Source organism: Aphelocoma coerulescens, chromosome 13 (assembly GCF_041296385.1).
Source record: "Aphelocoma coerulescens isolate FSJ_1873_10779 chromosome 13, UR_Acoe_1.0, whole genome shotgun sequence".
Classification (NCBI taxonomy): Eukaryota; Metazoa; Chordata; class Aves; order Passeriformes; family Corvidae; genus Aphelocoma; species Aphelocoma coerulescens.
The window spans coordinates 6994567-7019237 of NC_091027.1; the positions used below are offsets into that span (position 1 = coordinate 6994567).

The 24671-nt window shown below is 49.1% G+C and overlaps 1 protein-coding gene across 1 annotated transcript; it reads right to left on the minus strand.

The window, feature by feature from the left end:
• Positions 1 to 6001: 6001 nt before the first annotated feature.
• On the minus strand, positions 6002 to 13093 carry LOC138118248 (neuropeptide Y receptor type 2-like). The gene is made up of 2 exons (XM_069029130.1): positions 13026 to 13093; positions 6002 to 7364 (listed from the first exon to the last, which is right to left on the minus strand). Exon 2 carries the CDS (start codon positions 7345 to 7347, stop codon positions 6163 to 6165), a length of 1185 nt encoding a protein of 394 aa, XP_068885231.1. The 5' UTR covers positions 7348 to 7364; positions 13026 to 13093; the 3' UTR covers positions 6002 to 6162.
• Between the last annotated feature and the right edge of the window lie 11578 nt (positions 13094 to 24671).

A 24671-nucleotide genomic window follows, 5' to 3' on the forward strand; every position in this document is an offset into this window, starting at 1 on the left:
ATGCATTTCACGATTCACTGAACTGACTCAGTGACCAGTGTAATGAGATTACATTAAGAATACAGCAATGCTTCAGCCAGAGAGAGGCAGCCTGACACTTTTTTCAAGAGGTGTCCTTCCTCCTCACCTACTGAAAAGCACTCATATGGTTGATCCCAAGCAAGGTCAGAACAAAGCAGATAGATCCCACTCCTTCACAGGAATTAGGAGCAAAATTCAGCTTATTGTGGTATTTGTGGAACTAAAGGAGGTCCACAGAAGGACAAACAAGATGATGAGGGATGAAGAAGCTTAGGAGACGTGACTTGAGGCAGGAGAGAAGAATGCTGGAAAATGAGGACAGCATCAACATTTGTAAAATGAGGAAGGCCCTAGGTAAGCTCTGGTTGAGCTGCTGCTCAGGAAGTTCATAGTCCTGGAACCAGCTGGCATTTGCTGACTCTAATAGGGGGTTGGTTTTAACAGATAAAAGGAAGTGCTTTTTTACACTGTGGAATTGAACTTCTGGAACTGGCTGCCATGGGAAGCAGACAGAATTGTCAGTGTCAGGGAGTAATTAGACAAAATCACAAAGTCTAGACATAGACACTAAATGCCCTCGGCAGGGATGTCCACTTTACCACAGCTGATGTGACAATTATGGCTGCTGTTAGAGGTGTGAGGGGAACAGATGACTAAAGTGGCCAAGCAAGTGTGCTTTCCCTAAATAGCTTCTTTTATTGCCTCAATCTACAACAGAGTACTGGACATGATGGATCCAGGCTTGCTGTTATTTCTTACTTGTCTCTAATCTGATAGAGGCTCTGTTCTTCCTGCACCATGGCAGAGTTCACTCCCCTTTGATCCTGCTCCCAACAGAGCCAGCAATCTACCCCAGGTTACATGAAGAACCGTGTAACCTCCAGATTTCATCCAAGGGTTCATCCTCTCCTGAATATCTTGTTCTGTGTCCTAATTTCCTTCTTCCTTCCCTACACCAGCAAGAAGCACCATGTGGCTGAGTTGCTTGTGAATCTTGAAGATGAGCAGTGTCTGAAAGTTTGTGACACATTAGCAGAGTGACACAATGACAACTTCATGCCTGTGCACTTCAATAAGCTAGTTATAAACAAGAGGGTTTCTCCTCTAATGTTCCCAGTCCTTGTTACCACACTGGAGAGGACGGGACTAATGAAGATTTCCTCCTGTGAGCTCCATGAGGCATCTGCACTCTTCCTTCTGAACTCATTACAGTGAACAGAACATAGACCAGAAAAAGCATTCTTTGCTGGCTATAAATCATGAGTGACACTAAGATATTGCTATTAGCAGCAGAAAAATGCTTTCCTCCCCCAACCTCATCCAGCCCCGTGTACATTCAACACTTTGGCAAAGGGTGATGGGGTGTCTGGATGGAAAATTAAATAGAAGTTGTGTTGTCTGAAGATAAACTGGTACCTCCTTTGGTGTGAGTGACTTTGTCTTTTTCTGATTTGTCTTTTAACTTAAAAAACACTGAGACTAGAGATAAGGATGAGCTTTAAAACCCTAGCCTTTGTCCCCTCCCAGGCTCTCCTGAACAAATCCTGTCTCTGAAATGAGCTCAAAAAGATAAATATTCTGGCAGTAATATGCAATATTATTTTTGGCACTCGAAGAATCTCAAGCTAGATAAGGGAAAACTGAAAGGAAGACAAAGCTTTGTTTTTTTCAAATGCAAGGGACCAAATTCTGCTCACCCACATGAACCCAGAATCCTTTCTTTTTTTCCAGATTATTGCAATAATTCCTGATTTTCACCAGAGTAGCTGATTATGGGGCCTTATTTAAAACCCAGCACATTCAGAGACCCTGGTGGAATCACACAATAACAGAACTGAAAGACAAAGGCATGCGAAGACAGCGCCAATTCCCCAGCTCCTGCCCAAAGGCTAATTTGGTTTCAGACCATGTTAGCTGTTAACAATGATAAGATTAACACCTGATATCAAGGGAAAGGCTGAACTGTCTGAGATCTCCTTCAGCAGAACAGAGCTCGCTCCAGCCCCTCCGGCATATTAGCATATGCTAGAGGAATGGCCTCTTTCCTGGACTAGTATGTATTTCCCTATAGAGCCTTTGTGCAAAGCTCAGAGCAGTGTTTCTGCTGATACATTTGTGGGTGTGTTGAATAAAACATGTGCCATTTGACATTGTTTGCTTGGGCTTCCATGGAGAATGGGAGAGGGCACCTAATACTGTAAGGCAGAGAGCCATGAGGGGCTGAATTTGGCCTTTCTAGGAGCAGGATGAAGCTCAGATGAATGCAGGAGTGTGTCCCGTTTTTGATTCTGAGAGAGCCCTGACCAAAGGACCCAGCTTGCCCTGCATTGATTTAAGTGCCAGCTGTCCATATTGCCTTAAAACAAGGAAAAGTAAAAAGCCCAAACCTTGGCTCTCTGTACGTGCATTACCTCGTTCCAGACATGTATGCTTTGGAAATTAAATGAGAAGGGATTTTCAGAAAAAGCTAAGTGTGTTAGAGGAAAAATTTCTAGTGCTCAGAAAGGCTCCTGTGTCCAAAGCACAGCCTGTGCTCTGTGAATTTCAGTGTACTTTGTCAAGGCTGGAAGTTTGATAAGAGACTCTGGTTCTCAAGAGCTTTTAGAGCATCCTGTTCTAGGCAACAACAGTTATTGATGCTGCTGGTTTTAAACTAAGAAGTTGCCACATCTCAGCTGTTCTTGGATTTGACTGGCATGTGAGGAATGGTTGCATGGAATAGCTAGAGGCATTACCATGTGTTGTGTCTATTCAAAGTTAATAATTTTCTAGGCAATTAAGAACTGTTCCGTGGTACATTTTGTAATACAAGATTTGTATGATGTGACCAGAAGGAGTGTCCTAGCATAAGAAATAGGATGTTTCTAAGGGAATTCAGAATCTCCTTCCTAAAAGCTGTGAAATATCCTCGGGTCGGTTCAGTGAAGCAGCATATTGAGAAGGATGTCAGCAAGAATCAGGAAGAGCCCTAGAGGAAATTCGTTTGCCCACCAGGAACAACACTGCCTTCCAGATAAGCTTTCATGAAACACTTGTTCATTTTCATTTCTGTCACTGTGTCTCCAGCTCTGTAATGAAATACCTTATCCCTGTCAGCTGTTGTGCCAGTGACAGGAGTCATTCTGTCCCACATCAGTAACACCAGGGCCAGCTCTGCAGAGAGGAGCCCAGCTGGCCAGGCAGTCACAGATGTGCCTTTGACAAGGAGCAAGCATGGGAAGATGACTCCAAGATTATCTGTAACTACTAAAGGATACACCCTTGACGCCCACAGAGCAGGGTCATACCCTGTCCTGAGCTCTTAATAGTTAAAAAGCTTTAAAAGCTCCTGGTCTTTGGTTTCATGGAGCTCATCATGGCAGTAAGGCCATCTTTAGCAGAGTGTTAATATTTGGGGAACCTGCATCTCCAACCAATTTCTGTTTCATGGAAACAAATTAATTCTTGTCTTCTATGCAGTCACAATAGTCAAAACATACTCTTTATCTGCTCTGATCACCCCTTGTTAAGCAGTTTGCTTCCTTGCTCCCCACCTTCTCTTGTTCTGTTTGGTACTGGACACTAAGGCCACTTTCCCTCAATAGAGGCATCATGGTTTTCCACAGGAACGTGTATGCACAACTAAGAGCTGTTTTCCTTGCCAGCAGTGGGTGTGGAAGGTTGTAACTTTTTCCAATGGCAAGGAAAAAACAGCGAGCTCACTGGCACAAATCTATCAGTGAAGCTGCACAAGTGTATTAAACAGAGCAAACAAGAACTTGCTGTTACCCTTCAAGTAAATAGTTTCTCCTTCTCAGTTTGCTCCAGCATAAAAATTCCTCTGCCCTGTAAATGCCACTGCCAGTATTTATTTTTTAAGAACTTGGATCTGTTTATTTATTTATCCATATTTAGTTTAAAAGTCTGGGCTCAAAATTAAACAGTCATTCATAATGTCATTATCTGCCTTGCTCTGCAGTCAGATACCATGTGTCGTGTCACAGGACAAAACCTTTGGCAAGGCCTCTAGAAGAGCAATTTAGCTCCTCATCCATCTTGCCTGGCAGCATGATTGGCTTCCAAGCTTGCACTGCTAAATTTGTTATTTTACTCTGACTTATATTATTGAGTGTTAAATCACTTTCTGAAGTGTTTATTGGTAATAGTTGAATTCTTTCCACCCATTTGAGCTACTTTTGAAACATAAACATTTCCTTGTATATTGGAGCTTGATGGAAAGGTGGGGTGAGTTCCTCAGGAGGATGGATTGTAGAAATGACCAGCTCATTAAGTAGGGACAGAATTTCTGTGGAGAATATCCTCCCCCTTCCATCAGGATGAAACAGCAAACTCCCTCTGCCACTCCACAGCACTCACATGAGCAGGGTTAACTTGTGTCTTGGTTCTCCCATCATGTCTTGGCCTGTCAGGAAGCAGAGGACCTGTTTACTGGAACACCAATTACTTCCTGACAGGATCTTCATAGATCCTGCCTTTCCCTGAATAGAAAGCCATGCTGTGATCTGCAGGATCAGGTGCTGAAGAGGTTATTAGGCAGCAATTTGCCCATGCTTCCAAGTGTGAAGTGTGGTATTCAGCCCCTGCCTGGCACTGATGTCTCTTGGGAAGGAACCAGAAACAACTTTCTTATAACTATTTAGGAAAATGGAGCAGAGGATCAGAGATCAGAAATAAACAAAGAGCTTAAAATCTAGTGTGGCAGTTGGAAGCTGAGCTGGAGAACAAGGGCCAGAGGCAGGTCAAGCTGGAGAGGAGGCAGAATTTCAAATAAGCCCTTTGGCAATTGATCTCTTGAGGACCCAGATGTGACAGCCCAGCAGCCTGATCCAGGCCAATGTACTCAGTACTGCAGGTCTTCTTACCTCTTGTCCTTGCTTCAGTGAAGACCTACAAATCAAAGTTTTTATTTCCATTTTATTTTTAATGAGGAGGTCTGTTGAGTCTCTTTCCTACATCTGGGAGTTACTTTCCAATCTGATGAACACTGACTTTTAGAGATGACACCAAGATCACAGTAGCAATCAAGGCTCCTTTGATGGCAGAGCTAAAAATACACTCCCCAGCTGACACAAGCCTTCAGGAGGAGAACATACAGTTTGGTTGGAAAGAATATATCTTCCTTAGTCTCCATGCCTTCTGCCAGAGGACACCACATCTGTGACAACCGTGCAAGCAGGTTACATCTGTCTTCTGAAATGAAGCAGCCGTGTACAGACCCATACTACCGCCAGCCTCAGCAAGAGGAAAGCTTTAAACCCTCTGAGTGCCTTGGAGAATGGTTTCCTTGGCAGTTTTGCCTCTCTGGTCATGTTGGCATCTGTCAAGTTATTGCATGGCAGGAGCCACATCTTAGGGTCTTTAGCAATCCATTAGGTTCAGTTTCAGTCCTGTTAATCAGCTGCTCCAGCTCTTTCCTATCTGTTTCCCTTCCTGCTCTCCTCCCTGCTAATTCCCGGGTGCTGGCACTCAAGTCCTGCCTAATGAGGCATTCCCAAAGCCCTGCTTCTGCACTTGTAAAGGAGACTGTGGTAAGTAGTGCCACTGCCACCTCCTGGGCTTTCTGAGGACTTGAGCACATCCCGTGGGCTGCAAATGCACATTTACGCAAATACTGGGCAAGAGATCATGGATTGCCCAGCTCAGTCTGTGCCAGCCCACTCCCTCCCCAGGTCAGAGGAGTGATGGCACTAACAATCAGATGTTTGCAGAACAGAGTGCAGGTCCTCCTCCCCTTGGAGGCATTAGCTAAAGATGGATCATTAAGGTTTTTGTGTGGGAGACGTACAGATGAACAATCACACATAGTTCCACGTTTGTAATGTGTAATGAGTCGGGGGTAAAAGGTTGTGCAACCCACTTTGGCAAATGGAAATAGCAAGAAGGGTGTGTTTTTCTGGCTAAATGAAAGCCTTCTCTGTGGGTTATTTTTTCATGCATAACTTGAACGCAGCAAAAGGAAAATTTCATTTCTTTGGTCAGACAAAAATACACCAGATTTATTGTTTTGAGAGATACAGGGGGTATTTCTACATGGCTGCTGTAGCTATGATTGGCAGCACAATGTTCTGTCAAAAAAAGGCATTCACCCAAGAATGTCTCTGGGCCCAGCCAGCCTCAATCCTGGAGGTGGATGTCCCATCCCTAAACTTCTGTGGGCAGTGATCCATTGCCAGGAGTCTGTTTGATGCTCCCATTTAGGGTGTTGGCCCTGAAGATGTATGACCTCCCTCTAACCGAGCCTTCAGTGTGGATGCTTTCTGGCTTGTTCTGGCAGCGGAAGAACATAAGGAAGCCATTCCGGTAGTTCTTGTTCATCCATCCATAGAGCAGGGGGTTGGCAAATGTAGAGCACATGGCCCCAACATGGAAGACAGTGTACAGGAGTTTGTAGTCATGGAAGATAAGAACCAGATCAAGATCGATGGCAAGCTGAAATATGTGGAAGGGGAGCCAACAGACTGCAAATACCACAACTACCATCACTAGCATTTTGGTTGTCTTCCTCCTCCGGCACTGGTTTTCATTCCTGGAAGTGGGACTGACATGGTTTTTCAGCTTGAACCAGATCCTGGTGTAGGCATAACAAATAATTGCAAGTGGAAGAACATACTGCAGGAGGAGCATGGACAGACTGTAGATGGTGGCATCTCTGTTGTTACCAGAGGGCCATTTTTCTGAGCAAACAGCCATTTTGAGGTTAATGGATGGGATTTCCTCATATCGGTACTCCCTGAAGATGGCCAGAGGCCCTGCTAGGACAGCTGCTGCCAGCCACATGACAGCTATGATGGTGAAGCTGAGCCTCTTGGAAATCCTGCTGTCCAGGTGGAAAACAATACAGCGGTACCGATCCAGGGCAATCACAGTCAGGGTGAGAGTGGACACATGAACACTCAGAGCTTGAGCATAAGGAACCAGGTGACAAAGGACAGCTCCAAACTTCCACTCGTCCAGCAGGGTGTACACAAGGGTGAAAGGCAGACAGAGTGTGTCCACCATCAGGTCTGCCAGGGCCAGGTTAGCTATGAAGAAGTTCGTGACAGTCCTCATGGTCTTGTACTTCACTATGATGTAGATGACCAGGGAGTTTCCAATGAAGCCCAGCAGAATGATGAGGGAGTAGGCAGCAATCAAGATGACCTGGACCCCCAGGATCTTGGTGCTGTCCATCATAACACTGCGGGACCCAGAGAGATCCTGGGTAGGAGTGACAAAGTCCTTGGCATGCCAGCCGTGTGGCAGCTTCTCATCTAATGCTGTCTTCTCCATGGTGAATGTGCTGTTGGCTGCCTCCAATGGTCCTGTGCCTGGCCTGAGACTTTCCATAAGGAGGAGAAGGAGGTCTGGAACACAGATATAGCAGAAGTGAGTGTACAGGTGACACTCATCTTTGATGAGATTTACTTGCCTGCAAAAATTCCTGAGTGCCTTAAGAACTAGGAAAGGAGAGAAACAAGGCACTCTCAAAGTCAAGGTGTTCTTCTCCACCTCCCCATAACAATTTATTTATTTCCAGATTGTGCACCAGCTTTTTTTCAGTCTCTTGTTTCTCACCTCTCCAGGTGAAAATCTCTCTCCCCCTGTCTCTGCACAAGTCTCTGCCACTGACCTGCTAGTGATGCTACCACCCAATCCACCCAGCTCTGCCTGCTCTCCCTCCCAGTAATGTGGGTAGCACAACTAATGCCATTTTATGAGCCACTCTCTATGACCAAATGTGTCACATAGTCATTCCCTGGCCCTCATTATCAGCCCCTCAAGGTCCTGTGAACCAGCTAGACAAACCAGTTTTCTTCTTCCTTCCCCTGCCAGTCTCAGGGCTCCCAGGCATCAGGCAATTGTTGCCTTCCTTGCTGGCTTTGAAGGTCACAGGCACCCAGCCAGGCAGGTGTTGTTTGTGTCCCCATCACAGAACCGGGAAGTGTTGACAGCACACAGAGCACAGTTACAAGTCCTAAGTAAGGAACTACTGGACAGTGAGACCCATGGACCCCATGGCCAGGGGACACCTCTACCATCCTCTGCTTTCTCCACAGATTCAGTGAGTAGCTCATATTCTTTTATAAGATTTTTGAGTCTACATTATGATTGTCACAATGATACAACAAATCATGTACTAGGATTTGGCCCAATCTGAAGAGGGTCCAGGTGATTTTAAATTATAAGTTGTATTATAAATTCTGTATTACTTAGGTGATTAGAAATCATAAATTATTTATAAATTCTGTATTTTGCTATTTGTAGATTGTACTATGTTGATTCTGCTTGTAGAAATCCTGTGCTGTTTCAATGATAAATTCTCTTCTACACTAATCATAATACCCTGATAAAGAAACAAAGCTTTAACTGTCACCATGATTTAGTGCCACCTTCATTCTGCCAAGGATCCCTAAAAGAATCTCTCTGTCCTGTCAATGTTGGAGACACCCAGGCATCCACTGGCTTAACAGAGGAGGGAGCTCCTACAGGGACATGCATGTGCAGGGTATAAACCACTGAAGCTGTGAACCAGCCTCCCACGGAGCTGCTGCTGCGCATCCAGGCACCGAGAGCCAGAGCCCCAGCGCCCGTCAGCCTCCTGCCACGTGGTGCTCAAATGCCTGTGTGAGACAGCTTTGGGAGCAGGGAGCCCAAGGAGCCAGAACTGATGCAGCCTGGAACCCCTGGCTGGCATTCGGTGCCATTGGAAGAGCAGAGTGCTGTCACAGCAGGGTTTTCATTGAATCCAAACACGTCAGGAGAAAAGCCAGCTCTGTTACTGGCTCTTCCTCAGCCTCCGTGGCTCAGAAGTGCTGTGGGCTATGTGGAGAGGGGTGGACATGGCCCCTTACATATCCCCCTCTCCTCAGTACTGTGAGTGGGGCCCCATTCCCACTGCAGACTTAAACAAAAGTGAGCAAAAGTCGTCACTGTGCCCAGGCAGGGAGGTCTGCAAAGCACTGTGTTTTCTCTGACCTGCAGAGAGGGGGAAAGGGAGGGAGGCAAAGGGCTTAAATTAATTGGGAATTAGAGGCAGACTGCTGGGTATCTTCTCAGCCTCCTTGAGGAAGGAATTGGGTTTTTCCCAGAAAAGATGTGAGCACTGCTGACTGGATGTTAGTGGGCTTCCTGCAAGTCCCATGCAAGCCAAAGGTTTAAGGACAGCCTGTCCTTGGGAAGGGAGAATGCTTTGCAATTACATTGCAACCTAAACTAAAACGGCTGCTTGTCCTGTCATCCCTCCTCAGAGCAAGGGTTGTGATTCCCCCTCAGGAGCTGCTCCCAGGAATCTGCCTGGCTGGCTGCAGAGCCAGGACCCTGCAGAGGCCCAGCAGAAGAGGCCTGAAGTAAAACCACCCCTGCTGGCACCCTTTCTCCTTTCCTCTCCGTGTGCAACTGCCTGCCTAACATCTCACTGCAGGCTGATGTATGCCAGTGGTTCCTGTAAATGAGGTTGTTGGGCTCAGACACTGTGAGATAGTGGACACCGTGTAGCTACTGCTAGGAGGGTAGGAAGCAGAGGAAAAAAATAGGTGGATCTGCTAGGTCAGGGTTTGTTTAAGGGTGGTCTCAGACCTCCACAACACCACTGCCCCAGCCTTGGAAAGACCAAGGGGAGGTTCCAACTTCTAAGGCAGGAGAGGGCAGCTCAGAGCCAGGCCATACAGAGGGTGCAGTGGAAAGCAGAGCAGGGGAACAGCAGGGCCCTGGGAAGGTGGCACAGCCACAGCCTCTTTGGCAGAGCCTGACCCCCTGGCAGACACCTGTGCTGCTGCTGCTGGCCCTGGGCAAACCCTACTGCCAAGAGAGCAAAGTCAGCCAAGGAAACAGAGCAATGCTGGGGATGCTTTGGGTGGCTGTACTTTCCCTGCTCGCTCTCCATCTGGGATTTATACCTTCTGCATTGTCCAGTGTTACTTTATCACTTGTCATCCCCTTTTCTGTGGCTTGCCTGTTCCATTTATCTTCAGTACCCAAGCTCTGGCACCACACCAGTGGACACTCCCTTCTCTTTTTCTCCATCTCATCCACCAACTGGCTGCCAGCTCCCGCACTCTCATCTCAGCCCATTTCCTTTTGCTGGAGACTGGCAGCTACCCACCATCTGAGAGGAGCCAGGAACATCATGGTTACTGGAGCTGTTTCACTTCCTAACAAAATGGCCTTAATGGAGTTACTATTTGATTTTGTTTGTTTTGTTTTTTCTCCAAAGGGGAACTATTACAAATCAATTAAGACATTTTAATTAAGAGACAAAATGCTTGTAATAAATGTTCCCACTCCAGGGGCTGCCTGGACATCGCTGGGATGCTGCTAGGAGTGGACTGAGGTCTGTTCCAGCAAGTAATGGAAGTGCTGGCATATGTGTAGGCCGCTGTCAGGCCCTGTGCCTAACTGGTCTGCCAGACTAGATGAAAAAATCCTTGGAGCTGAGAGCCAACTGCTTTTGGGACAAGAAATCAGCAGGAGAGACCAGGAGGAGGTAGAAATACTATCCAGGTCCTTTCTTCTGTGCTGAGTTGTCATGAAGGGATGCAGAAAGAGGGTGCTGCCCATACCGAGATAACCTTAACCCTCACCCTCTCCTCCAGCTGAGGTTCAGCCTGGGGCAGGGCTGGAACCCAGGGATGGCTCTCAGTGAAACAGAGAGCTGTTCCCTGTGCCAGCAGGCTTCAGCCTTTGGGAAGTGGGGAAGCGCAGAGGAGCCCTTCACTCAGCACACTGCTGTCAATGACTGGGACAGTGACCAAAATGACAGCTCCAAAATCCATTCCTACAGAGGACCTAGACCAGGTGCCCTGGGACTCACCCACCTCTGCTTCCTGGGGACACTCCAGCTCCCTCCATGTCCATGCTGCAGCCCCAGGCACTCAGCAAGACTGGAAGAGGCACATTCAGACCTGGAAAAGCCATCCATAAAGCCTGGCATGGTTCAGAAAGCAGGGCTGGAGGGGTGGGCAGAGGGGCGGAGAAAACAGAGCTTGTTAATTAGAATTTCTCTTTTTGTCCAAGCAGTGGGACTGGAGTCCATGGATTCAAAAGGAGGGAATGCAGGGACTTGGGCCAGTCTCTGCTCTTTGATTAATGACAAACTCTTTCTACAGCAGTGCTAGAGTGTGAGGGCTAAGGCTGATGGATACTTCCATGGCTTGGCTCATTGATTTATTCCATGCTTGTCCTTCCTCCAAAGCAGCTCAACTCCACCAAATCCCTTAATCTCCAGCAGCCCAGTCAGGAGCACTGACTCATCCCATTCCCAGACCCATATCCAGACAGATGTCTGTGACAAGGAGGTCTGAGACCATCCCTCATCACCAGTGGTCACCCTGGGACAAGCCACCTTCTACCACCTTCATTCCCTTCCAACACTCAAGAGGCAGCAGTGTTCAGTGTCCCTGCACCCCACAGCGCACACTTAAGGGAGGAGAACACAATAAATGGAGATATGGAGGCTAACCAGCCCACCAGAGACCACACAGCACATCCACGGCAGGGCTTGGACAGAGCCCAAGTTTTCTAACTCCTGCATTCCCCGCCAGAGAGGACTCTGCATCTCAGCACAACACCTGAACACAGATCTCAGGAACTGCATGAAAATGCAAACCGTGACTGATGGAGTGGAATGAATTTTGTCTTCTCTGTGGAATGGGCAGGTTTCAGGACAAACAGCAGCTCTGGAAGATTTTCTGAAGCCAAAGAACAGATAGAAATTATCCCAGGTCCTTCCATCTCCAGTGAAGATGTGATTGCCTTGCTGTGACACTCTGGCAAAAGGAAAGACTCTCTGACCTGCCCACCATCTGCTGCAGCTTTTTAAGTTATCTATCCAGCTCAGGGCCACTGGTGCAGAAACCTCATGGCATCAGATGCTCATTGCCACCCAGAACTGCTCCTGGGGGACCCCAGCATATAGAACTGGCACCTGGAGACAAAGTGCAAGGAGGAGGAGATACACCAGGGATTTCTTGTGGTTCCTCACACTAAATATTTTCATGTCCCTGCCTAGGCTGGAGCCATGGAACACTCTGAAGGGGCCAATGAGAATGCCGTGGTCAGTCAGCTCAGGACAGGATGAAAAAGGAGGTGGTGACAAGAGATCTGTTTGGCAGGGATACTTAATTTGTCATGGGAATTTATCCTACAGAACGCAGGGGGGAGCAGTGCAGGGCCCTCTGCCCTGTGGGACGTGCCATGGGAGCAGAGCAAGGCTGGCTGGGCCACAGGGATCAAGGGGTGACATGGCGATGGAGACACACCAGTTTCTGGGGCTGCAGGAAGGAAGAGACAGCGTGGTGGATGGATCCTGGTTAACCTGGGGAATCTGTTACCTCCTGAAATTTATGGAGTCTGGGACGGGTGAGACAGTGAAGCAGAGGGAAATAACAACTCACTAACAGAACAAACAGGGAGAAAACCCAGTATCCTGCTTTGGGACAGACCAGAAACTCTGTAGGTGAAATGCAGCTGCAGCAGGACTATAGGAGGATTTCCCTGTTCAAGGACTAACATGCAGTTGGTGCTGAGAGAAGGCAAGCACGATTTTCCTCCTATATCCCATATCCCTCTTTGCATCTCCCTAAGGACACCGATGTGTGGCAGAGAGCCGAGTGCCAGCAGCGTGTGCAGTCCCGGCACGGAGGAGCTGACAGAGGTTTGTACGAAGCCACGAGGAGGCAGACTGCAGGAGAGATCAGGATTTCTCAGACAGCCGTGCACCTCAGCCCCACACCTGCACCTCTGGAGCTGTATGTGGCCGGGTTCTGCAGCACCCTGGAGCAACCTGCTGCCCTGATTACTCTCACTCAGCATCCTGCTTTCCACACTTCCTGCTTCTGCTCAGGGACCTTTCAAAACTCTCCTGCCAGTATTTCTTGTTTGCTTTCTCTATTCCAGCTCTCAGGGCTGTCAGTCCTCAAATCCAGTTTCCCAAAGATGCTTGGACCTTTTTTGCCTGAACCATACGGCATGGATAAGACCTGGCCCCATCTCAGCCCTGCTGCTGAGATGAGCCCTCCCTGACCCACCTGCAAAGGCCAGAGCGTCCTCCTCCTCCAGGAACCGAGCTGCTCTCCTCCAGTTACTGCCTCATCGCTGGCCAGGACGGAGCGCTTGGTCCTCTCCACTCTCTGGAAGTCAACCTGTGGCAAAGGGGTGAAAAGCACTTTTCTGCAACTGTCCTCGGAGAAGAGAGGAAGTCAGGTGAGGCTCTGGGCTGCTGGAGAGTGCTTCATCGCCGGGAGTAGCTTTGGAACCCCTCCCTGAGCACCCGGAGAGCCCCCTCTCGCAGGGTGACTGACAGCCCTGTCTCACGAAGCTGGATGCTGCCTTCGCTTCTGAATGAGAGAAAGGCAGAGAGCGTGTGTTTAACAAACAGCAATGGAAAGGGGGAGGGAGCGTGCTGCTGCTGTTTATACAGTGTTCAGCCACTGAGGGGCTTCTTGCACCGAGCAGAGAGAAGCTTTTCCACCACATCCAGTTTCCTCTCCAGGGAGAAGTGCTGGGAGCTGGAGCTCTGCAGGCTCCTCGTCCATACCACGGACCTGGGCAAGTGTTATCTGCCCTCATTCCACAGCTGTCCCATCCCTTCAGGCTTTAAACTCATTGGGACTGGCACTGTCATGTCCAGAGGGGGATCTCCCCTGCAGCAAGAGGCCTGCAGGTCCTGCAGCTCAGCCGAGCTTTCACCAACCAACCTCCAGCCTCCTCTGCCTCCGTGTTTGCACAGTGCACAGAGCAATCTGCAGCTGTGGGATGGGACTTCAGGGACTACTGAGATGCAGATAAAAGTAATGCTGAAAAGTTTTAGCCACTTGGCAGGAGCTTGGTCTGCTCCAGAGCCAGATTCCAGAGTCCAATGCATTGTGGACATGGAAACTGAGTGACTCAATTTTAGGATGCTCAGCACTGTGCACACACCTGAAGCAAGAAAGAGGGAAAGACACAAAAGCAGCATCCTCATGTCCTAATCTGCAAAATCCAAGCTCTCTGGAGCCCAGGAAAGCACTCTAAAGGCAACACAGGGAAGCAGAGAAGCACAGATAAGTCCTACCTGTTCAAAGATACTGCCTTCAAGGAGAAGTCATGTATTCTTAGCATAGGATTTCTAACTCGGGCAAGGTGTGAATTTGTAGCTTACTCTGGCTAGGAGATGCTCCCACAGGCTGGGGAGAAGGACAGCTCTCCTTGGCTTCGAGTACCTACAGCTGGAATTTTATCAGGGTCTTGCTCTTTACCCCCACAGTGAACTTTGGTCTCCTTTTCTTTGTGAGAACGGAAACAGGGAGGCTTTTCAACCACCCTTTTGTGCCAAAAAATCACAATACACCAGGAAAAAGAAAACACTCCAATGGCTCAGCAGAAAAAGAGGAGTGAGAACATTCCTGGAATCACACGGAAAGTGACACTTGAACCCAAGATTTGGACAAGAGTCCTCACAAGTCCCATCCTTCCCCCTCCTCTCCCTGTGTCCCCTTCAGAAAGGAAAGGACTAGGCATTAAATCCACCAGCTGTGCTAACTGGATTTTTGTGGGAGCTTCATGTCTTCTCCCCCTTCATTTTCCCTAAGGCTGTTGATTTAGCTGCTTGGGAAAGCTGGGAGTGGAGGGAAGCAGGACATGACAAAACTGCTCGGAAAGAGCCATTGCTGTCTCCCAGTGGTCTGCAGAGAGAGGCAAAGAGCAGCTAAGAGGAAGTGAGTGGTGCTTGTTATTCCCCCTGTTCCTGGTGGATGGACACTCCTCCTCTCCAGGGCCCTCGACAGCAGTGGATGGTTGATTTCTGCTCAAGATTATTTTTTTCCTCCTTTCTCTTCTTTGTAAGATTTTTTTTTGCTTGTTCGCAGATTCCTTTGCTACCACTCCCCACTCCTCCCTTCCCAGGCTGAAATAAGATGCCTGGGGAGAAGGCAGTGATTGACAGGAGAGAAATTTGTGCAGCTCTAGGCTGTGAACCTTCAGCAGGACCATGGGGTGAATTCCAGTCATTTTTGGCACGTGGTGTTTGCTGGATGACAGCAAATGCAAACTCTTAAATCATGGATCAGTCAGTGCAAGTCCCCAAGATGTCCTCTCCCACGGTCTAAGGGGTCCAGTAGAGCACCAAAACCTGCTGTGCTCCAAAACATCAGCTCAGCTCTTCAACCAGACAGAGCAGTGCAGAAAGGTACACTTGAGCTCTCAGCACACCTGGGCTGTCACCCCAACTGGCACCCACCGACCTGGAGTTTGGTTCCCGGTCCCTTGGTGCTCCCCAGCCCTGTCCCTGGGAGCCAGGCTCTTCTTACATCACCACAGACACAGGCTCCCTGCCAGTCTGCCTAATCTCACCCAGCTACAACAGAATTACAGCCAGCAGCGAGTGCAGCATAGCCTTGGCTTCTCCACAGGGAAGGGACACCCAGGGGCTGCAGTGCCAGACCCCTCACACTCCCGGTGGGTTGAGAGGAGCAATCGTGGCACAAACTGCAGCAGTCTGAACACCAAGGTGCAAAACAACCTCCCCACACAGCTTACAGATCCCAAAGCAGCTGAGGGTCTTCCAAGCCCCAATCAGCAACACTCTAAAGGAGGAGGACGGGGGAATACAAAGATGGTGCCTTACATTGTCCTGCGGTGTGGAAGGCTGTGCAGCCCTGAGCAGAGATGCCAGGGCCCACTGCATGCACTGTTGTAACCTCAAGCCTGGGGTATTTTCACACACAAATGCCTGCACAGGTGTCCCAGGAGCCTCGTGTCCTTCCAGACATGATGGGATCATTCAAAGGATCTTTGCAGCTCAAAAGCCTTTCCCAGTGGCTGGGCTTTGATTAGGCAAAAGCAAGTCTGCTCACCCGTGCTTCTGAGAAATACAATGAATTTTGTACTCCAGGGAGCAAAAATGATGCCAAAAGGCTAAGAAATGGGGCAGAGAAGAGGGCTGTCTTTTGGCCTGTAATCTGCTGTGCCTCAGTGAGCAGGCAGGTCCTCAGTCTGACCACCTTGCAGCTGTAAGCCATCTGCTGTAGCTTAACTTCTGTCAGAAAAGGAAGGTGGATTATCTGTTCACTCCCTGGGAGTGAATCTTTAAGAAAACTGTTACCAAGGCTTCCAGATGCTCTAGTTCATCTTGCTTCATTTGGAGCAGCAACAGTGACATACTTTAAAAAGCAGCTTTTCATTTTTTAAACATCTGTTTAATTCCACCTGCATATAACCAAAATATTTCCACTGCTCCTTCCTGAGGTGTCACGCCTGTGTTTTCCATAGCAGCCTCCAGTGTATCAGCAAGTTTTGGTAACACAAAAGCCCCTTTTCCATTTGAGCCCCGGAGTTCACGGATGCAGTGGATTTGGGAGTCTGATGCATTTGGGAACTAAATTAGCCACAAAGAGACTCAGGGGTGGGAGGGCGGGGAGAAAGCTGTCTGTACCCTCTCTGAATTTAAAAGCAGATTCTCATTTCGTAACAGCTTTTTGTCCCCATGTGAACATTCCTGGAATTAGTGAAGGAGCAGAGACACCATCGGGGACAAGGTTTGGCTAAAATATCTGAGCTATCTGACACCAAAGTGAGAGGCACTGGGGAAGCAGGAGGAGAGACAAACTGGGTTGGCCTGGGACTGGCCTGGGACTGCCACAGCTCTGCTCTCCTTCAGGGCAGGCAGAAGTCAGGGATGTTGAGTGTGTCTGCAGGATAAGGGTCAGTGAGACAGGAAGGAGATGATCATATGGAAAAAGATAATGGGATTTGTCCTGCTGAACACATCACCACACCTCAGCTCCTGCCCCACTAGGGCTCATTTCATTAAGTTAATTAAGGCCTAGGAGGGTTTACCCCTTCCATCCCCTTCCCACCCCTGGATCTCACTCTGACACACAAAATCCCCTTGACAATCCTCACATCAGGACAGAAGGACTCCAGGCAGCTTCTCCAGGCAGACATCAGCACTGCTGAGCCCAGAACTGGCCCCTGTATTTAGATGCCATTTCTGCAAGTCATTGCACTCAAAGCTTTGTTAATTTATTAGAGGGTTGTTGCTTGTTATTTGTGTACTGAGCCAGGTAGAAAACAGCTTCTGCAGAAGAGGATAATTGCAGTCAGATAAGCTCTTCAGGGCCAGGATTGCAAAAATACGATACGTTGTAGACCAGCAGTTGTCTGGGTAAAATAGAAACATGGATGAGGTTTTGGGTTGGAACGTGTTTCCCCATGTATCACAGACTCCCTGTCTGCCTTTGGGCAAATTATTTGACGTATCTCAGTTCTCTGTACATAAAAAAAGTGTTAAAAATGCTTCTTTCTGGCAAACTCACCCCTGGAGCAGAGGACCTGGTGCTTGGATGTGCAGCAGTGGCAGCTGCTTTCCCACTTTGCCCCATGGGATTTCTTTCTAAGCTGCCCATCTCATTTAGGCAGCATGTTCTGTCATCAGGTTCTTGCTCTCCCAGACTGGATACTCCTGCTTCACAGTCCCACAAAGAAATTTGTACCCACTCTGTCACTCCTGAGATGACAAACAGTGCTATAAATGCTGGATTGTGTGATGGGAACAGGCAGAGCTGGATGGGCTGATGGCAGCCCCAGCCTAAACTCTTCCAAAGTGTCAAGAATGAAAGTGATGCAAATGGATGGAAAACTCAGAGCATGGTTTGTCATCTATGAGCTTGGTGTTGCCAAAAGGCACCAGTTTTCCAGGAGCTGGGATCCAGTGCTCAGCACCACCATAGCAGCAGCAGGATCGTGTTTGCTGCTTCACTGCCTCATTCCCTCTTTTCTGGTCCTGTGGGGACCCATATCAGCTGTGGGCAGGGAGCAGGTTACCTGTGTCTTGCTCAGCTCAGCAGTGCTGTGCTGGCAGCAGTGTCTGAGCACAGGAGGGTCAGATCCACTCCTGATACAAACCCAGGAATTTGGCTGGGAATACATTTGGCTCCGTGCTCCCCAGAAACATGACTCACAAGCCAGTGTCTGACACTGAGAGATAGGTATGGCACCGAGTGCCCCATGGGGAAGAGCTGTCCCCAGGGTATGAGCAGAGCATGCACGAGCTGAGCAGAGATGGTGCTGGAAAGCACAAAGCCTTATAAAGGCAGTGCTCGGGGTTTGTCCTTCTCTCAGCTCTTCCAGGCGATGAAAAGGACGACTCACAGCCCTAATTAACTGGAACATGCTAATACCACTGAGCTTCCCTGGCCAACAAATTTGGCACAAGGCATATGGGACACTTTCCAAACAACTGCTCAGGGGAGTGCGTGCCTGCAATTTATTATTCAATGAGCAGTTTCCTCTCTGCCTTCGCTGAAGAGCTCACACCAGACACGAGGGAGGTGAGTCTGGAGCCTGCAAATCTACTTTGAAAGCCATTTCATGCTGGAGGGAGAAGAGACTTACTTCTCCCCAGGCATTTAAGATATTTAAGGTATCAGGGGAAATAATGGCTTTGCACAGTGTTACCTCTGGGAGCACTCAGTGCCTTCGAATGGTGTAGCTCACAGTGCTCATCTTCCCATGGGGAAAACCACGCTCCTTCAGGGTGACATTCAATCTGGGCAGAAGATGCAGGACCAGAGAGTGTACATTGTTATTTTGCAGAGTAAAGCCGAGGAGCACAGCCAGCCCAGGTAGCTGGAGAAAGGGGAAAGGGAGAAGAGCCCTGGTGCTGTGTTTTCAGGATGGGTTATTCCCTCTTTTGACAACTGTCCTGGGCAAGGCAGTATCCTGGCTTATTGCCCTGAAAAAGGAGTAGGAAGGAGCCTCCTCATCTCCTGTTACAAATAAATCAGTTTATGAGCTTTGTATGGGGAGCAAATGGCAGGACTTTGAAAAATATCAACTCATTCCTGTGCTAAGATCATCACTCTCAGTATTTACTGTACTGCCAAAACCAGAGGAAGGAGCTGCAGCCTCCTGAAGGCCACCACCTGCCCCTGGCCTCGGCTTCAGCCTGGCTCCCATGGCAGCCCTGGCCCCAGGACTGTTCAGGGCAGCTCTGACACAGGGTTTGGGTTGCAGTCAGCTGCCCAACCAAGCACTGCCACAACCTCACCAGCACAGACACTGGGAATAGCTCAGGTTTGTGCAATATTCCCAGGACTGTGCAATATTCCCAGGACTGTGCAGGTTTGACCTGCCCCTCATCCTTGGCATCACCTGTGGCCATCGGCTGCATAGCCGGGCATGGCACTCTGTGCTTACCAAGGGCACGTCTCTCCCTGCTCCCTCCCCATTGCATCCTTTGCAAACATTCGTTGTTATGGTGACAGCTCCAGAAAGAAAATCTCTGTGCAGATCTTTCAGATTTTTTAACAAAGGTACAGCCACTTTAATTATTTTCTTTAAGTGACATGGTTATCTCGCTCAATGGCAACTGAATTTCTTTCATTTTGTTTCTGGTGACCACTTTGGTGATACTCTGGCTCTGGCTTTCAGTGTGTGGCTGTAAGAAAGTGGAAGGAGGAGAAGTAGAACAGAGGGAGAAGGTTGTAAAGAGCTGCTTTTAAATCCTCTTGGGAGCACAGGAGGTGCCTCCAGGCTATGGCTGCTGAGTTGCAGGCAGTGTGGAGTCTGAGTTTCTCCAAAATGAATGAGATTTTGGAGCACATCTGCATCTTTCTCAGATAGCAAAGTGCAAAATAAATAGCAAGGGGGGACATTTATGCCCAATAACCTATGCTGTGTGTGAAATGCTGCACTGTGAAATACTGTTCTTGTGGAATCTTCTGCGTCCCTTGGCTTTTGAAGGCTGTGTGATGATAAATTAATTATCTCTATTTCCACAGAATGGACTTTAATATGTGACATCAGGGAGAGAACTGGGCTCTGTAGATGTCTTTAGTGCAAGTAATGAATATAGTAAACAGCCTCAGCCCAGCCAGGAGAAAGCAATCTGGGTATGTGATGTGATCACAGGTGTGGATTTCATGGCTACTGTGTTCTGACCCTGGAATGTGGATGCTAATGGACAAGACTCCAGCATCCTGAGCAGCCAAGCCAGCCCAGCCTGTTTTTGTAAGATGAGGTCATGAAGAGTTTTCCCACACCCCTCCTATACAGAGCTGAGGTCAGAAACCTAAAAGACCATTAAAAATCAAAACCTGCAAAATGCTTCAGGATTTGAAGAGACAGCTTAGCACATCTGTGAATGCTCAGCACCATGAACCAGAGATCCAAGTGCAGGAGAAGAGCATTCCAGGAATCCTGCACCCAGTGAGCAGCAGGTTGGCTAGGGGCTGACACACAACCCATCACAAGGAAGGCTGAGAGGACAAAGCTGTTCTGGCCGACACCGTGCTGCGTGTGGGGCACCAGAGAGGTTTCATGCACAGCTCAGAGTAAACAGGCAAACAAGCGGCAGCCAGAAATGTTAATATTTGCAGAAATCTCCTGGTTTTGGCGCCTGAGTGTGGGGAGCTGAAGGATGCTGGTGGAATGCAAACGTGATGGATTCTTGGCTGCCTGGAGAGGTGGCATGGGGAATCTCACAGGGCAGGACAGACTGCCTGACAGGCCTGCTCATGATGGTTCACACAAGGAGTCCTGGGGAGGGGCACTGGGCTGAGAAGTTCAGGAGTACATGAAACTGGTCCCCTGGGACTGAGTTATTTGAGCATCCCAGGGGAAAAACCAAAAGCACCACAATTAGGCCATGTTCATCCTCCTTTTCCTATTCCAGACCTTGTTTCCCTCCCTCCATGTAGTAGGAGATGGATTTGTCCATGCCGATCCCCAACCCTTCTCCTGGATACATGAGGGAAAAAATGACACAAACTTCCAGAGTCCTGCCCTCACTTCACATGGGTCCTTTCATGGCATGCTTAGGATGGTTTGAACCTACTCAACACCTCTTGCCATCTCTACAGGGCTCTTACCTGGACCGTGGCTGCCAGTTCATGGGGGTATTTGGGGCTGGTCAGACATCTTCAGAGGCTCTTAAGCCTTGAAGGCTCTGGCTTTAGCAAAATAGCAATATCATTCATTTGGGACTGGGAAGAAAATATTGGCAAATAATGGCCACCTCTGGTCACCTTACTCCTGCAGCTATTTATCCAAAGATACCATATCTCAGAGCATTGCTTCATTTCCTGCTCGCCTTTCTAACCGAGGCCTCTAAATCATGTCCCTGCAGCTGAGGTCACGGAGGGAAGTGTAATATCCATTAGCAGTGATGCTGCTATTACCTTGATTTACCTCATCCCTTCTTCTTTCACTCTTTTCTTTCTGTTTACAGCAATCCCATTCCACTTCTTCCCCCTCCTGGTCTCAGCACAGGAAAAAGGTGGCAGGAGCCCACAGAAGCAAAGCTTCCTGGGATGCAGCCTGCTTTTGGGGACATGGGGAGTCTGGGGATCTCTCCTGGACCAGCAGCACCCCACTCCTTCCTGACCAGAGATGCCAAGGGCAGTGGGAAGAGCTGGCTTCAAGCTGCCCCATCCTTACCTCATAGAGTCCTTCCCCTGGGGCCTGTCCAGGTCAGCACATGGAAAAGATCAACCCCAATTTACCCCTCTGCCCCTCCCCTGCCCCATGGCTGGGCAGTGCTCAGGGAGAGCCACAGGATCCTCCAGGAGAGACTCCAGGAGAGCAGGATCCAGAGGAATCAAAGTCTTCGGGTTGTATTTGCACTCTAACCAAAGCGAAACAGGGAAATCAAAATGCAACGCTTCTTGTCTCCAGTGGAGCTTCCCTGCCTGCATCTGGAGAGCCGACACAAGGGACTGACACTGGGTCAGCAGTTGCTTCCCCTTCCTCTTGTGTTTCGCTGAGACCCCAGGGAAGCTCCCCAGAAGCCAGACCCATTGCACTTCCCACTTCATCCCCCTCAAGGCTCCTGCAAGGCCAAACAGTTCCTCTGACACCCATCTCCAAGAATACATATTTACTGCATGGAACAGAGAACGGTGAAGAGTTCTGGATCCAATCCATGTGCTTTGAGCCAAACTCTTCCCAATCCATGTTATCCTTCATTTCCCCAGTGCATAATCAAATTCTCCAAACACAGCGTTCTCAGGTCCCAGCCCAGATCTTGGAGCCTCCTGAGAGGGATATGCTAAAAAAAGAAAGAAAAACATTACATTGCCAACTGAAGTGAGTGCTGAAAGGAAGGAGATGCCAGGAGCACTTAAACAGGAATCCGAGACCAGGGGACGCTCGGGTGTGTGTTTTCAATCCCCAGATGGGAGACGTGTTCATTGGGAAATGACTGCCACTCACTGCTAGTTTTAGACCTTGTAGCTGATGTCCCAGAAAGTGAAATGGCCATGACAAGGACATCCCCATCTGTGTTAGAACTTTCTTCTTGGATTGATGGATTAGTGCAGCTCATGGTAAAATGGTGCCACTCCTCCTTTGGCTCCGAAATCTTCATTTGCAGTTCAAACCTGCAAAGATGGAAATAAGCAATTTTACATAGGCAACAGGTTCTGTTGGCAGCAAGGGGTGTTATTTCGGAAAACCTATACATCAGGGGGTCCAGGACTTTGTTGGGTGCTGAAGGATGTCCTGCAGCTCCACACCCTGGTGCAGAGCATCTGTTCCATGAGAGCAGCATCCCACAGCCTTGTGCCAGTCCTGGGCAGGGTATCTGCTGGCACTGCCCAGCCTGGTGCCATGCCATGGGGATGCTCCTGCTGTTCACACTGCACAGAGGGACCAGGACTAGGCTCCAGCCAGGGCTAAAAGGGGAGCTGATGGGGATGTTTGACATCAGCTGAGTTATCCCAAATTCTGCTGTTTCAGGGTGAAGCTTCAGTTATCCAGCTACAGCTTCTGCAAACAATGGGCCTACAGGTGCCCCAGGGAGGCTGTCACCTCCTGGGCTCCATAATGGGGAGGGATGAGCTCTGACCACAGCACAGATGCTGATTCACAGGGATATCTCCCAGCACTGTTGGCTTGGGCTGCTGGGGGAACATAACCTTTTACAGCACATTTCAGATCTCTGCTAAAAAGCAATTATTGATGCTTTTACCTCTCTGCAGAGCCTCACAAATAAAAGATCATGGTGCTGCAACAGGTGAGGGAGAAGCATCCTGGGCTGTATGTCCTGTGCTGGCATCTTGTCTTGATCATCTCTGTGTCTGTGCATAGTTTATAATGTCACCTGGATGAATGGTGGCAAAGCCGGGAGATCAGAGGCTGGACACAGATGACAAAGCCATTTCCCTCTCAAAAGGATGCACCTAAGCAGATGATTCAGCTCCCATCCAAAATCCACAAGTTCAAAGCCAGCTGTTTCTCAGGATTGCTGGCACGTGGCAGGAGGATGTGAGGTAACACCAGCCGCTCTCCCGCTGTGTTGGGCCGGCACTGGCACTGCTCCCAGGGTGAGAGCCAGCCTAGTAGAAGCACAAAGCTCTAAATGTGGGGACTGAGGCTTTGCTGCATGAAGTCACAGCTAAGAGGAGATTGTTCAGGCATCCCTGGATCCTTGTGTCATCCCTAGGTCCCAGTGTCATCGTCCTAGCAATGTTCCCAGGGGCACTCTTCTGTGTTGTGCAGTGAAAAGGATAAAAGGGCAGCAATAAGAGCAGGCTCAGCCTGCTGGAAACAATCCCTGCCCAGTGAGTTCTTGTCCCCCAGTGCCCAGTGAGCAGTGGGGACTGAGCATCCCTGTTCCAGAGCCACCATGGGTACTGGAACAGGAGGGTGCAGCCAACTACCTCCTTGCTCAGCGAGCTGGAGCAGTCCTGAGCAGTCCTGAGCCCCCACAATAACTCTGTGGGAGCTGCCAGCCCAGTTGGCCATGGCTTGACCTTGTTGGTGTCCATGGATGTCACTTGCTTGGCCACCCAGAGGTCAAGGGGTGCACCTCACTTGCCCATGGCCAACATTCCCCACGACTGATTGCTCCTCGTGCACTCAGTGATGTGCCAAGTCCAAACATCAACATGGGGCTGCGGCTGAGCGTGTGACCATGAGGGGCTGGGGACAAGGCAGAGGCCAATGCCTGCAGGCAGGGCTGCTGTGGCCACATGCCAGGGACCAAGCACATACAGAGCAAGAAAAAGGCTGGGAAAATCTCTCAGACAAGCAAATGAAGATGGGCAAAAATACTTTCTGCACTAATTGCACTGCTCTAATGAGAAAACAGAGCACCAGGAGGAGGAGGGCAGTAGCCGGACGGTGCCTGGCACATCGCCCTTTTGGGGGCATGCTCCGGTTCTAATGGTGGTTAGGAAGGAGACAGGTGGTCTGTGCAGCTCTTGCGAGTCCCTGTGTCTCCTCTCCTTTCAGTTTTACTTGCTTTTACTTCCAGTATTGAAAGTTCTTGTGATTTTTCTCACATGTCCACCAGCATCCATCACTTCCCACAACATCACAGGGCTCATCATCAGGTGGCCACGCAAGGATGAAAACCCTTCCTTCTTTCTTTCTTTGGCTAACAAGCTCACAGCCCTCGTGATTTCTGAGGCAACCCAAGGCAGTGACCCCAAAGCGTTGGCCAGAGCTGTGTTCTGAAGGTACCGTGAGCAGGGGAGAGAGAGGGAGGCTTTTGCTCGGAGCTCATTTCTGTGCTCTTTACTGAATGCAGCAGTGGGGCGGGATGTGTGCAGCGCAGGCCGGTGCAGGGGCACGGCGAGACTGTGCAGGACAGCGTAAGGACAGTGTAAGGCCAAGGCAGGGGAGGTGCAGGGGCAGTAAAGGGGCAGTATACGGGCAGTAAAGGGGCAGTATACGGGCAGTAAAGGGACGGG

Excerpts from the sequence above, each read along its gene's own strand:
- LOC138118248 (XM_069029130.1), bottom strand. The coding sequence starts at position 7,347 with ATGGAAAGTCTCAGGCCAGGCACAGGACCATTGGAGGCAGCCAACAGC.